Consider the following 15,637-nt stretch of genomic DNA (forward strand, 5'->3'; position numbering starts at 1 on the left):
CCACTTACTGCAATCACAGACACTTACCCAACAGGGCGTTGCGCCCATTGTCATCTGGCAGGAATCTTTTATCCACAGCACACACTAAAAGGTGATCAGGTAAATTTGGTGACTTTGCACCAACAAGTAAAAAACCTGATGGTACCTCAATATGTTCATTGGAAATTGAAACGAGTCTCAAATCTTTACCAGCCTGGCAGAAACCTAGAAAAAAATCAATTCAACGTATTTATAAGTTGACAAGACTTTTTTTTGTTTAATACTCACAATTGTCTTTATTAAAGGACTTCCTGTATTTTTAATGAAAAACAAAGTTGTATCCTCTGAGGTCAAGGGCAAACTAAGAGATAGTTTTCTTCCCTAAACAGATGCTACCAGTACAATAAACAAATAAAAATCTGAAAAGGTACAGTGAAGTTTCTCTTAATGATGTTTTCCAACCTACATATTTATGGGACTATTTACTAACACCATCATAACTTAGGTCAGACATTCAAAAATTGAGATAATAGTTCTCGATATCTGGTGAAATTCACTGTTTTTTCCTGGGTTTTCGAATATTTTTTACAGCAACATTGAACGAAGTACACCTTAAATAGAAAAGAGCAAGGATAAAGCTGTAAGAATTACCACATTCATTTTAGCAAACGCCATGCCTGCAGACTCAACCTTTTAAAGGTCACATTGCCAAAGAGAACAGAATTTCTGTCCTCATGCCAGGCGTTCCAACACAAATGCTTATCTGACACACTGGGCAAAGACCCTATCAAATATAAAAGCAACCAAGAGCAATCCAGCTTTATCCGGCAGGTAATGAACACTGACATTTTTAGGATTTCTATATTGTATAGATTATCTCATTCTGATGAATTATAGAGGAAATGGCCCCAATCCTACCCTTTTCAGCAGGGCAAATGCCTTGTGACAGCATGTTTAGTGCATTTCTTACCATCAGTAGTGCAACATCCTTCTGGGGGAGGCTTCATCTGGTAAGAAACAGGACTACTTGATTCTGAGCCTTCTTCCTCCTCCTCTTCTTCTTCTTCCTCATTATCTGCTCTGCTGCCTGCTACAAATTATCATAGCATAAATGACTTAGACAACAGAAAACGCTGGCAACAAACCAATGAATGAACAGGGTGACCCAGTTACAGAAAGTATTACAGCAAACTGGATTCTCTCCTCTTGACAATGACTTCACTGTTGCCAACTCTTAAGATATTTGTTGTTTCCTTAAAGCTCCAACTTCCAGTCACGCTTACAATAGAATTTCTTTCATCAAAAAAATAAAGCTTTTAGCTCCTGTGCAAAAAAAATTCAAAAGCATGACGCAACTGCACCTGAGAAAGTAAAAAAAAACCTGAAGGACAAATAAAAAGAAGGCTCAATTTGTTATTTTTTTTAAATCTCATTATTTTTAAGCTAACCTCATGATTTTTAGAAGCCTAACTCCTGATGTTTGAATTCTTACTGATCACAACAGTGTAAGTGTATCCTTTGTTTATAATATTAACAGCCAATATAAACCCAAAGTCATTAATTCTTAGCACTTCAGAATGTCCTGGCTACAGTCCAAGTACAGATTTTATTAATTAGATATTGACCATGTCCTTGATGTTGTACAGGAAACTGAAGAAACGGTTCCTGTTTGAAACTAGGTTCACCACAGATGATGCCACGATAAGAACACCTAATTCTCAGGCCGTCTGTCTCCTACCAGAAGCCAGAACTCTAAGTAAAGCACTGCTGCTCCCTGTACAATGTCATGGAAAGGCAGACGTCTAGGAAGATGATTCACAGCAGCCTATGCATGGACTGTGCTAGTCTAGGAGGCAATACTGAATACTGAGGAGAAGAATACATGATATAGGCTCCATTTTTTAGAGGGCTTTAGGTGTTTCTTCTTCAGATTCTCTGCTGTAAACTACTTTTCTGGTGCACCAGCTACCTAAATCCGCATTTTTACCTGATAGCTTGCTTGTTAAGAGAATTCACCTGTGTATTATTGGTGTATGTTTCAGCCTTCCAACTAGAGACTGCTTCTTTCCTTCTCTCTACCCATAGGACAATAATTTTTTCATGCATAATGCAACAGCTCCAGCGAACCATAGTGAGCGATGACTCCATCCCCTCTTACGGCTCAGACATGCTCATGGCAAATGGGACAAAGCTGGCAAGCAGAGGAGTACAGCTAAATAGTAAATGGGAGAACACTTCTACAGGCAGGACTAAGGAAAATTTCAGACAAGATCCAGCCTTACATACGACAGAGATGGGGCACAATTACTAAGTCAACCCAGTGGTGCTTATGTCTTAGGCTTCTAGCTTCTATAGGAACATGCCTGCAGCAAACACAAAGAGCTTTCACTTGCAAAATTGGGTGGTGAAGGGCTGCAGGTACTTGAGAATCAGCAAGAAGCCAAATAGCTGTTTGGACTTAGGCAAGTAAAATAGCAGTTAGGCTCCTACATTATTCTGTTGATCCAGCTTTTAGTCTTGAAACAGAAAAACAATGGAGCACACTGCAGTCATCCTCCAAAGCTCAGTGTCAACTGGACGTACTCTCTTTGCTTCAACTGACTTTGGATCAGGCACTCAGAATCCCATAGGATATTCATCGAGGATTTTTTTTTTCCGATGACCCTCCTCAGAATATCATTTTATTTTATTGACAAATTATTGTAGAAACAGCTAAACAAATACTACAGGATAAATGAGAATTAGGGAGGAAGCTGAAGAAAGTAAATCTGGATTTTGAAGATTTGTCTCGAAAGGTTATTAAGACTTACACCCCAATCTAGAAGAGGATTTGAAAGGTACGTTTACTTTTAAAAGTATCTAAACATCAAGCTTCAGTCCTGTTGCACACAGATAAGGACAGAACATTAAACACGGCTGTTTTAAGGGCGTAGTCTAAAGACAAAAATGCTGAAAGTGAACAAAGGGAGAAGTGAAGCTCTCTGTCTTTGCTATTTAAGTCAGGGGTAAGTTATGTGGTATGACTTAACCTTGACTAACTTCCAAACGCAATGCAAAAGGGGTGAGTCTGGCTCTCCTCTCTTTCCCCACACTCCAGCCATCAAGTTCCTTCCTTCCTCTTTGTGCCAGTTCTGACACTTACTGGAGCCTGTGCTGAGCCATCCCAGCTTGCTAACCCAGCAGAAAACTAAGCAAACAAAAGTGACCAGGTTTTTTTACTGAGTTTATGTATTAAGTTAGCTCAGTGGAAGATCCAAAAAATGCCAAAAGGGAGAAAATGGGAACATGTGGCTAGGAGGAGTGGGGGGAGCAGGATGTGGGATTTTCCCCTTTGGGCAGTGGTAAACTGTTAGGTTTGTTCAGGTAATTTCACATTAAAAAAAAAAAAAGATAGAGACAAGAAATAGAAGCGGAGACTAAGAAATAGGAGAGCTACAGCGCTTTCAGGTCAAAAATGAAAAGAGTACAAGAGCGAATATGAGCATCATTAGGGTTTCTGCTGCTTGTTTGAAAAAAGATCTACAGTTTCTGCTTCCGTTTTACTTTTAAAGCAGGGCCCTTTCAAAGACCTTTATGTTTGCATGTGTCTGTTCCACATCTTCTTTTCTTAAACAATCCCAGAACACCACACAATCAAGCACTCAAAACCAGAGACAAGATGATGGTAGAAGTGGACTCACAACTATAGTTCTTCTGTTGTATGTTACAGAACTAGGCAGTCAGCTGACATAACTTGATATAGCACCATTAAACCAACAGACATACTGTGAAGACTTTGTCCATATTTTATGGATTTAAAATTTATTCATAGATACTATAAACACCATTGCTTTAAGGAATTCTTTTCAGTTCTCACAAAGGATTTCTTAGAACTTTATGCTTATACAGTTGTGATTAAGACATTTCACATGGAAAATTCTTCTCTCCTTAAGGTATAATTTAAATATGTTAAGTTCTGCAAATATTTTAATATACATATAATTTTTTCTCAGTGGGACTATTCATAGGGCTGATATTATCCACAAACTGATTGCAGCATCAGGACTTAAATCAACAGCCACAAAATATATTGTATCCATGAACAGACAGCGTCCCTTAAATGCAGATCGAGGAAGGAACCGGTTAACCACAGACACGAGTTCGCTGCAAAGTTCACGTCAGAACGTGGTGCTGCTATCAGAGCTGAATACACCCCCACCCAATGAACCACCTCACTGCAGTGGAGCCAGCTGCCACACTGCTGCTCTGCATTGCTTTGCCACGCCGCTTCCCATCCTTTTCCCACTGAAGTCCCAGTGATATCAGTGGTATAGGACTTGGATGCTAACAGAAAAATAATGGTTGTCATTAACTTTTGAAACCAACTTCACACCTCTTTGGCAGAAACATAATACACAGGCCTAAAAGATGGCACCCAAATGCATCTAAGAGCACAAGAGAAAAACGGCAGAAATATATTTTGTATTTGAGAAATAAGATGTGATTAGAGAATCAAAACTGTGAATGTGATTGTGATTCAAATGGGATTTTGATTTCAGAAGTGAAGAATTAGATTAAAAAGCCTCACTGATCTGCATATAGTGACTTCTAATAACTGGCAATCCAGTCCACAGGTTTAATTTGCAGTTTATATGGTAATAACTAGGCAGAGATATGCAAGAAATCTAAACCTGTTAAAGCCAAATAACCTTGCCTTCTATGGCAAAGAGTTTTTAATGCACATTTCTAGAAAGTTCCTGAACATAGAGACCATTTATTGGCATTTGCAAATATGTTCTGCAATTACAAAGGCTAAGAAAATTAAGAAGACTTTAGAAGACCCTCATTAGAAATGTATGACCACAGCAAACTGCAGGCTTTTTGATAAAATGAAAAATGTAGCAAAAGGTTTAAGTAAAGATAAAATTTTTGGACTATTTTAAGCACTACATGAATTTGCCAGGTCTGAAGAAGTGAGGAAACACATCAATAATAAAAAGGCAGAAAGAAAAAAAAAACAGAATGAAAAAACTTATATTATTGGAGCCAAGGAGATCTGATATTATGTCTAAACCAACTTAGGTGAACGTGGCACTTTTAATTTACATAGCTACAAATAATTTTATAGGCAAATGTAATTGTATAAATTACTATAAAGGCATACATTTATACTATTTTTTTTTCCCAAACCTAGAATGTGTAGACTGGAAAACCATACTCACTGGAAAATACATGTTTGCTAGTTCACTGCAGAAAATGTAACATCTAGGCCAGAAGGGACCAACATGTTCATTTAACTTGTCTCCAGGCACACTACAGTCTCTTTTGCACAAATAAATTATTTTTAGGCATAAATTATCATGACAGATATGTAATGATATTAGGCTAGTCTCAGTGGCTAGGTACTTTTTTCTGGTTTAGATGGTCATTTATGTATCAAAAGGACACAGAAAAATGTTTTTAAACAAAAAAATATAAACCTAAAAATAATGACAAGTTACAACAGGTGATTGATAAAGCTTAAAAAAAAATTCCAATTTTTTTTTCTTAAACTGACTATATACTCAATTGTCAGGCTTTCTAGCAATTTTGATACTGTAACATCATCAGAGACAAAAATCCATAATATCAGCCTTATTTACCAGTGGCTGGTTTTGTTGCCAAATGCTACTCTGAACATCTAAAACGTGTTATCAGTCCACAAAATGGAAAGCCAAAACACTTGGGTTGCACTGACCCATTGCACTACCTTGTCTAAATTATTTATATCATGTCTGCTTCACCATAGGAAAACACTTGCTGCATTGAGGACCAACAGGCAGCTATGACCAAGGATAGTCCGAGTATATCACCATGTCAGAATGCCAGGGCCAAGGAAAGATAACAATAAGAGGGGAGGACAGGGGCTTACACAAGACCCCAAGGATGGCTCTCTGCTTCAGATGCCTCCTGGCCCTCAGAGCACCGAGATTCATGTGGCTAGAAGTGGAAATTTCAATTTACGATGAGGCTGGAGTACATGACACCAGCTTGCAGAGCTCTCCCACCTGAGGAACGACCTAGGAAAAACTCTATTACAGGTCCCTTCAGAGTTCCCCTTGTCTGAAACTTTCATGAAAGGAACATTCTCTGCCAGGCTGTTGTGAGACTTCTAATTAATTACAGTTCAATTCTGTTTCCATTAACTGCAAAGAAAACAGAATCAGCCCCTCAAGGTTTGGAAAGTTCTGTGAAAGAAGTTACAGAAGTGTGAAATTGCACTTTTGTTCCTGAACAATGCATCTGCTCCTGTAGCTTCTTTCCTAACTGATGTCATAATCCATTTTGTGACATCACAGTTGGTTGCCATGGAAAAGTTTATGAAATCCTCATAGAAGGGTTTGGTAGAAGGATCACTTTGTGAAGGGAATAAGCAGCATATATATTTAAACAATGAATGTATATTCACTATTATGTCCCATATTAGCAAGAAGAAAAAAAAAGGAAGAAATTACTAATGATGTGTGAGCTGTGAGCAGATTTACTTTTTCAAGAAATGTTTTCTCAGCTGTTACCATGAGGTAATAGTAAAGAGTTTCATCTGTGCAAAATATTTTTATCTACTACTACTTCTTGGGCTGGTGTTTTGGTTTTTTTTTTTTCCTCTTACTGTGGATTGTTAACCATTAGGCATTTTTCATTACATATATATCTAAGCCATCTTTAGCAAAGTATGACAGGGGAAGTAGACCTGGTCAAAAGAAATGAAACACCACCCTGGTGACAGAAATGGCTAAATAATGAAATTATTAAACATAACCTTGTACCAACATGCCGGTGTTCTGCATACGCCAGTAAACTCACTGAAAACCATGAGACTACTACACATAACAGCACCCCAAAACACCAAAATGTATCATGAGTTTGCTTATCAGATCTATACAGTTCATTTAAACCATACTACTTCCAAGGAAAAAAAAAAAAAAAAAAAGGCTGAGCAAATGAAACTCAGACAGCAGGCTTCTCGAAACACACACAGAAATTCAGTGGGAAATCCCATGTGTTAAATACCAACTTCTGCAGGGTTTACAAGAGAACACATCCTAAATTTTTACCTTTGCAACCACAGAATAACTAAAAATATTATGCCCAAAGTAATTACAAACCTTCTTAAAAGCTAAAAATATTTCTGCTGTATTTATTCACAATGAAAATCAGTCTTAGCATATATCTTTTATAAATCTATCACGTGTTTACCATCATTTACTGTATAACTTTCAGCAGTGTATGATAAATTATAGGATAACAAATTTATGTTCCAAATCTCCGAAGATTCCTCCACACATTTAATGGAACAATTCCTAGTACTTCAATTTATGTATATTGATAAATCTGAGCAAGCAAGTGGCTTAATTTTGTCAAAATAAAAGACAATGCAGTTTGTATTTTTAATCCAATTCTAATACATAAATATATATATTTGTAGATCATAAAAAAATCCAAAGAAAAACTTTAAATACTTTTGTTTTTCTGTATTCTGATTTAAAATGTGTGTGCTGAGCCTTGGGAGAGCAAACAGCAGAATTGTCTTTGAGCAGAAATATAAATTCCACTATTTCCTACCTTCCAGTGATGAGAGTTGCTGTTCAGCTTCCAAATACAACTGAGAAAAGATTGGTCTGGGAACTAAGTTGTTTGAGCGGAGAGAGGCCTCAATAGAATTATGCAACACTTCTTCAAACCGTGTTGTCTTGAGCTGACCAGCGTAAGAATTTCCCATCTTCTCAAACAAAAAAGAGACAAGAAGAAAAAAAAAAGGTATTTCAATTTTAGCAGTCAGAACTTGATCACTGCATGTTGATGTCAGACTACAACATTTCTCATGAAAGAGAGAAGCTTCAGTGTCTACAAAGAAAGGCAAAGGAAAAGAACGTTGACTGCAGCAGTCACTGAGCAGATCCTGCTGGTAAATTACAGGAAGTTATCTAAAAGTAACAGCTTTCTCTTATTCAGCAGAAAGGCAGCAAGCTTTGACACCTTCTTGAAAATGTGGCTAGAAATCTAATTTGAGTAATTTCTTGGTTTATATAGCAATTGAAGAGATGCATTTTCAACAGTCAGCAATCTCATCTGTTAAACAGCCTTTCTGTTTTACATGATTTGAACAGAATAAATGTTAAAGGATCTGGGGAATAGCACAGTGTGTGTATTTATCTTTGCATGGCCCATCATGGCTGAAAACTCATGGCTAAAGCAGTTCAACATATCTTTTAGAGGTGCTGTCTCATAAATAGTGTAGCATTGCTGTAACTCAGATATTGTGAAATATAATGGCTTTACCTTCTCACCTTAAGCAGTATTTTTCCCTGTAAACATGCCTTTTTTTTTTTTAGAATAAGGCATTATCAATTATCTATTTGATTTTGCATTTAATTATTAAGACTTTCTTGTTAGTGAAACCGCATAATTTACTCATTCTGTCACTGAAGAGTCAGTCTATTCCAGCTGAATATCCCACGTACTTAACTGCCGCCTGCTTTCCACAGTGAATACAATGAACTGGTATAACCAAAAGCCATGTCAGCTTTCTTTTCCTATTACAAAGTAGCTCTTGCCCTGGGCCCCATGTCCTTTCCCTCCTCGAGTAACTGTGAATAGAAAGCACGAAACGCTTCCTGTTTGTGGCAGTAATTCCTAAACACTGAACAGCCCCTCCTCAGCACTGGGTACTGCTTGGGAAATGAGCCTGTTGGGAAGCATCCTGTAGGAATCAGTCAAGCAAAAGAAAAACTACTGTGAAACCACATACTGCTCTTGATGGCAAAAGGGGTTTGAAAGGAACAGCACACAAAGTTGACGATTTGGATATCTTTTTATGACTTTGTAAAGCATATTTTACATATATAATCACATTTTTGTATACTTGTTTGTATCATGTTAATGCTATATATATAGTATAATTAATACTATATAATATAGCATATTCATACTATATATACTATTAATAGAAGCACAATAAGAGTTTTAAAACAATGCAGGCAGCATTTAAGAACATGATCTAGATTAAAAGTGGGCACTACTGACAAAATATTCATGTATATACACAAAATCAAACAGAAAAGTTGCAGTGAGTAGTACTGATGTACCCATTTGGTGAAGGGTAGATGGGAAGCTGCAAAGCCTGTTAATGATGTTCAGTGCTAATATGGAAGTGAGGATGCATCTTCTCCTCCAACACAAAAAGCAGATTACAGTTCCCTTTCCGCATTAATAGGAACCCTCTGGCTCCTCTTGTTTTAAGTACTGCTTCATCTACACCAAACACAGCTGAAGGCAATGAGGAAAGCATGACATTAGTATTGTCCTTAAAAAGCTTTATCAGAAGGATAAAGGATAAGGAAACCCAAGGTCAAGCTCTGAAATGAATTATACTAAATGCTGTTTCTACACAAAAGCACTAGAAGATGTTTAGTTCTAATTCTAATCCATCTTTCAACCATTGTATGACTGTCAAGTATCTTGATAGTTATTGGTCTTTGTTACATTGACGTTTTATGTTTAATGTAACAAGGACAAATAATTATCAAGATAGCTGACAGATACTTATTTAATTCTTTGTTCTTTTAAATTCCTTCCCATATTATGAACTCATATCTTCTCATTAGATTGGAGGCACCTGCAGGCTCAGGGACCCACCTCTACATTTTCAGGTGCAGGTACAATATTGTTCTACACGACTGTTCATCACAGTCTTGAAAGTCTGGACTGAAGCGAAATAAAAATATATGAACATGCTCTCAACATGTTAACATTCAAAGTTACACCTTCAGGAATGGAAACAGCATTCAGCTATCATCCATTCCACACACTTTCTTACATAGACTGCTTTATTTAAATACAGAGCTAAAACATGAAAAAATTATGTAACATCCAAAAGACTTTTTGCACTTTAAAAAAAAATAAAAATCACTGATACAGCACAAAGAGAATCCAAAAGTTTGACTGCAGTGGCAGAGGCTTGTCTTACAAAGGGCTGGATTCTACCTGTTCTCAACATGACCATGCAAAGCAGACTGGTCTACCTGATTTTCAAACTTATTTACTTCTTGAAAAGCTTCACTAAATAGGAATGAAAAATAGGAAGTTTTTTAATTCGTCCAGAGTGAGACAAAACATTCTGAGGCAGCTCAAAAGCATTACCAGACGAATAGGCACACAGACTGCTTTATGCAATGAAGGCTTACTTGCTCTACTGATCACTATCTGGATCTAATTGTGATGAATGAGAAAACACTGTAATATTTCTGTTTATAAACTCTATTCCATAGACACAGTCAGCTACTATCGTGTACAGTTTGTTAGGAACAGAAATAGATTTAACATTTACAGGAATTTAACACACATGCTCAGGATTCATAGAGTCCACTAGTGGACAAAACAGAAACTATTATTTAACCCTGAGGATGGTAGAAACCAGTGTCTTACCTATGTGATGTTTACAGATAAGGAATCAGTTAAGATTAAGTTATTTGTGCAAGGGGCAGGTCCTGGAATCCTTTACAACATAAACATGTTTGTTTATCCATTGGGCTGCTAATTTAATTATGTGAATGGGTTTGTAAAATGAAACAAAAATATGCTTTCTGGATCTGTACACCTGGTAAGCTCTCGTGTACCTGTGGGATCTTACAATCACAGTGCCAAACACAATCATAAATCCAGGAACATACTTCGGAAGATGTGAAAAGCATTTTATAGCCATTTTTCATCATCACACACGCGCCACTGGAACCAGAAAATAGGCATTGCAGGAGCTTTTTTGCCAGCATCAGCCTTTGTCATTCAGAGTCCAAGTGACTCTCTCAGTTGCAGGAGAAATTACTTCTACGAAGCAAGCGAGGGGGAAGCTGTTTCTCACTAACTCTACGATGGTTGTCATCCCCTCTTCTCTTTAAAGCTGCTCAGACTGTGGTACCTGAATTGTAAATTGCTGACTCTGTGGCACCAGGAAGCAAAGGCTTTGAGTCCTATTTCCCTGCTTCAATGAACTCAGCGTTCCCAGCCCAGATTTATGTCTCTCTTGGATACAAGTGGGTGGCACAGGCTAAACTTTCAAATGCTTGTGAAATTCCAAGCCATGAACATAGACGGTGACCAGATCTATTAAAAAAAACCACCACCACAGTGACACAGAAGGATAGCCCTCGACCCCAACTACTGATAAATCAAAGGGCACCTCCCTATCACACTGTCAGTTTCCACGGAAAGCATGCAGAGAAAAATACTTGCCAATACAAAGGGGAGAAAAAAGGGAAGGACCTGGAGCTGGAAGAGCTGCTTAAAACCAGGACAAAAAGAAGAAAACCACTCTGAGGAACTTGGGTGCCTAAGAAACAATTGCAGATACAAACGAAGCAGGTCACGCCAATGTCCTAGAAACCCATGGATAATGCTGCCAAAGAGAGATGCCAAGTCCAGGCATCTGAAAATGAGAGTAGAAGTCTGTTAGTCACTAAAGAGAACAGCCCTCAAATTCCAAACAAGGAACTGTCAGGATTCCTGTGGCAAACAGGGATTACGTGACTAGGAAAAACAGGGATCTTAAGGGTTAACGTCTGTCACATATAGAGTCAACTTCAAGTTCAGCTGCAGTTGAACTAGTCAGGATTTGAAGAAAACCTACACTGTTCTGCGATGACCCTGTACTCCAGCTGCTGTGATTTAGAAAAGGAGTTCCCTCTCAGCCACGAGGGCAGTACCGACCACGAGAGCCATGACAGCCACTGGTCACGATAACACAAGGCGATTGCCAGCAGCAGAAGGACATGCAGTCCCATCACCTAGATCTTGGAGGGAGATCTTTGCACAGTGGAACAAAGACGGTAACACACTAGTGACTTTTTAGTTGCAGTTGTCTGTGATAAAGATCAGTGAAGAGTATTAAGATTTTGTGAAGACTGAAGATCTAGCACAGAAATTCTGGTCAAAATTTGTCCTATACCTAGGACAGACTGGGTATCCTAAGGAAAGCTATGGACTTTAGAGCACGGAAATTAGTCAAGGGCTTTTGACAACTCCCATTGAAATAGACTGATAAAGAAAGTCTGCCTTCAGCAGAAACTGAGTAAAGTAAAGAATATATGTGGGCTGTGTAAAGAAGGCCTGAAAAAGTAGTCAAAGGATCTAAGTGGGAAATTATGAAGACATGGTTAATAATTAACAGATTCAATCTTAGATACAACTTACAAATTATTACAGGAGGAAAAGTTTCATATTAAGTTGTGGATTTTTTGCATTCTAAAATATAATTGACATTACCACTTTAATATATTCCAGCAAAACAGTATAGCAATGGATACATTTTCCCAGTTTAAGCAGCCAGCTTTCATACTTTTGAAACGGCCTAACAGAGTAATTTCTATTGTATCATTTCTAAGAGGAGAATGGTAGGATGTTTCCAAGCTCACTGTTATTCCAAAATAATTTGTTATTGCTATGGCAAGAGGCACTTCATCACTTGCATAAAATGAGGGGTTTTGTTTGGATGAACTATGGATTTAGGTATCCAAAAGGCTATCTGGGAGGAGAAAGCATTCTTTACTGCAGGTAAACAATTTGTTCACAGATCAGTACCGGAAAAGTTGTAAGTGTGATCCTTTTGCTCTTTGAACATGAGTTAAATCCACCTAGTAACATCCAAAATCCATCAATATTTCTAAAGTTCGGTACAGTCTCTAATAATTCTTGAAAACCTGTATTAAAAACAACAATCTGATTAAGAGAAAGAAATCCAAGGGCAGGGACTTGTATGTAAATGTAACTATAAGAAGAAAAGTAAATTTGGAGACAGCACAAAACTGATTCTCTTCAGTGGTAGTGATACATACTATAAGATCTTCCTCATGGATTCAGTTCAGCCACAAGACTGTATAATCATGTTTTACTCTTTTTTCTTCCATGAAGCTATCTGTAATTATAGACGGTGCTTTCTTTAGCTTTGGATTTAGAAGAATAAATCATTTTTAATTTTCTATATTAACATTTGTCTTGTGTAAAAGTGATACGGTGTGGTACATCTATTCCCACAGGTTATATAAAATTCTTGATTCAGGAGAACTAAGAGAGACTCTTACTGATATTCAGCCCCCCACCAGACTCAGCATAGTATTATAGCTTATGTCTTTACTACTAGCCTCAAAACAAGGTTACTCCATCCAAAATGCCTTTTGGGAATGGTCACCGGCCCATCATAACTTTTGAAGTGTGCCTGGGAATTGCTGCAGAGAGTGAGTGCTAGCACCAGAGCCATGCCAAGACATTACAACAGAAAATTGTTTTCTGGCACACAGGAATTTTTCCTGCAACTGTTTAATTTTCTAACACAGCTGTAGCTCATATGGGCAAAGACAAAGAAAAACTTACCCTTTCAGAAAGCAATCTGGTTGTTCATGTACCACAAAATTATCACTTGTAGAAGTAATTTACCAAGTTTTTTATTTGTTGGTACAAAGCCACCTACAGGCATAGTAAATAGGCGGACTATTGTCAATCTCTGCCAAGAATATTAGTTTCTGGAAGTCAAATCTGTTTCCTCATAATATTCTGCCAGAATGACTTGGCAGCAAGAGAGAGGAAAAAAGGGCTCAGGAGACTGATGGTTATGATATAATGCTGGAGTGTGGGAAACATTTAAATATATTTCCTCATTTGAGATCACTTCCAGCCCAATGTTTTACTATTCCTATGATTTTCATCAAAATCTTCAAAAAGGGTTCAATTTTCTGCTGTTAGTCTTACCCAGAAAGAGAAATTTTGAAGCTTCAAAAGTTGCTGAGAAATGAAATTACGATCCTCAGCTGAACTCAACTCTATAGTACTAATAAGATTAACATCAGTAGTCACTTACGGATCTGCTGATTGAAATCCACTTCTTCACTGAAGTAATTTATTCCACATCAATAAAGCTGTCAAATCATTTTAAAGTCTCTAGTCGTTCTGTGTTTCATATATGAATAAAGTTATGGCAATTCAGTAGACCCCATTTGGCCATTACATTTTAAAGGCAACATAAAAGCTCTAACTTAAACCAGTTACCTTTGCCAGAAATTCCAGATCCTTTTCTGTTACCAGATCTTAGAACTCATATATCTCCTGTGGAATTATATTAGAAATGTTAGCTACAGACCAGACCAGATTAAACTTAATGGTTTCCTAATAATGCCACCTTGGAAAGTAGTTCATGATTAAACACAGAGACTCTGATTAAGGTTGATGACAGGTCACAGAGAACATAATCCCACCATCTTTATACAGCCAAGAACAATTCTGCTACTGTTTCCATAAAGAGCATATACTGCAAGACGACCACTCAGATCTCTTCACCACTTCTTTTTCTTTTGCGTTTGCTTTTAATTTTCATCTGAGATCTTCTTTTGATTTTGAAAATCAAGCTGACTACAGACATGGGATTCCTCCTGCATTAACAGTGAGATGATTTCCTCCACTGACTCACGTTTCCAAGCAACAGGATGTTGGAACGAGAGCGCAGATGGAAAGGTGCCAAGCTTTCAAGTGCACTGGGAAGAGTGGGAAGTGGGAAGACATCACCGAGTTTTTTTGGCAACTTTAGATCCCAAGCCAAATTGCTTCTATTAATCACTGAAATCAGTTCTCTCACTCACTTCAGAAGTAAATAACAGTGAGCTGTCTTTATTCTCAGGAGATTGCTGCAGAGATTAATATGGACACCTTTGCAATGAAATCAAATATATGCAATTTTCCCCACCTACTGAAAAATCAAGCCCATTTGTTAACTGCCCCCTGAGCCCTTGGAAAAAAATCACACAGATCCATACCAAAAGGGATGAAAACAGACTTGGACAAATCAATGTTAAACAACCTCAATAAAAACACTATTAAAAAGCTGTTGCTTTCTTTTTTCCTTCAGGCAGACAATAAATCAAACTATTTAATGGATCATTCTTAATATGAAATTATTTCACATCCATTTTGGCCACTGGAAAGAGAACTTCAGCTAAAACCAAGTATTTTCTTATTTTTGCTGAATTTTTTCAACTGCAAACCAACGAGCATTACTTTTGAGGACAGAGTGTTCATTTTTCAATGAAAATGCTACAATTCATGCAGGGTACAGTAGCAAAAATAGCAAATGAATATTTTCTACAGAAAAAGGAAAAAAGAATTTCCAAATATGTCTGAAAAAAAAAACCCCATATTTTTAAACTTCTCATACAAATTCAACTTTACTTTGAACGAAGAAAATAAAGGTTGACTAAATACAAAGCAATCTAACTTGTCATAAACCCATTAAAATATACAGCTATGCTTGGAGATCTGGACTAAGGCATGTTGGCAATTTAGTGACAAGGAATCTAAGCTGTGACAGCCTACATTGTAGTTTTCTGGGGAAACAGAAAACTCCAATTGCAACCAGATTCCTTTAATTATTTAAGGATGAAAGGCTGTTTTGGTTTTAAGACATAGTTTAGTCTTCCTTTACGACTACAGAAAACTTAAACTTTCTTCACCCTAGGAACTTTTATGCCTACTCTCAAACCAGAGTTGAATTTTTCTGAGACATTTAAAGTAATGATTTGTTTAAAATGGCACTCTATTTTAGCTTATCTTAATCTAGAAGAAAAAATGACAAACAAAGTTCAAATTGGTCATAGTAGAAAGT

At 37.2% G+C, this 15,637-nt stretch overlaps 1 protein-coding gene across 3 annotated transcripts in view; it reads right to left on the reverse strand.

The window, feature by feature from the left end:
* Nucleotides 1-7,717, reverse strand: part of GREB1 (growth regulation by estrogen in breast cancer 1) — a 59,870-nt gene extending 52,153 nt beyond the window's left edge. For all 3 annotated transcript variants that reach the window (XM_009332479.1, XM_009332478.1, XM_009332477.1), the window contains exons 1-3: nucleotides 7,561-7,717; nucleotides 950-1,069; nucleotides 28-204 (exon numbers count right to left, since the gene is read on the reverse strand). In XM_009332479.1, coding sequence (XP_009330754.1) covers nucleotides 28-204; nucleotides 950-1,069; nucleotides 7,561-7,717 — 454 coding nt within the window. The remainder of the gene's footprint in view (nucleotides 1-27; nucleotides 205-949; nucleotides 1,070-7,560) is intronic.
* Nucleotides 7,718-15,637: the final 7,920 nt, after the last annotated feature.

This window comes from Pygoscelis adeliae, unplaced genomic scaffold, assembly GCF_000699105.1.
Source record: "Pygoscelis adeliae isolate BGI_AS28 unplaced genomic scaffold, ASM69910v1 Scaffold168, whole genome shotgun sequence".
NCBI classification, from domain to species: domain Eukaryota; kingdom Metazoa; phylum Chordata; class Aves; order Sphenisciformes; family Spheniscidae; genus Pygoscelis; species Pygoscelis adeliae.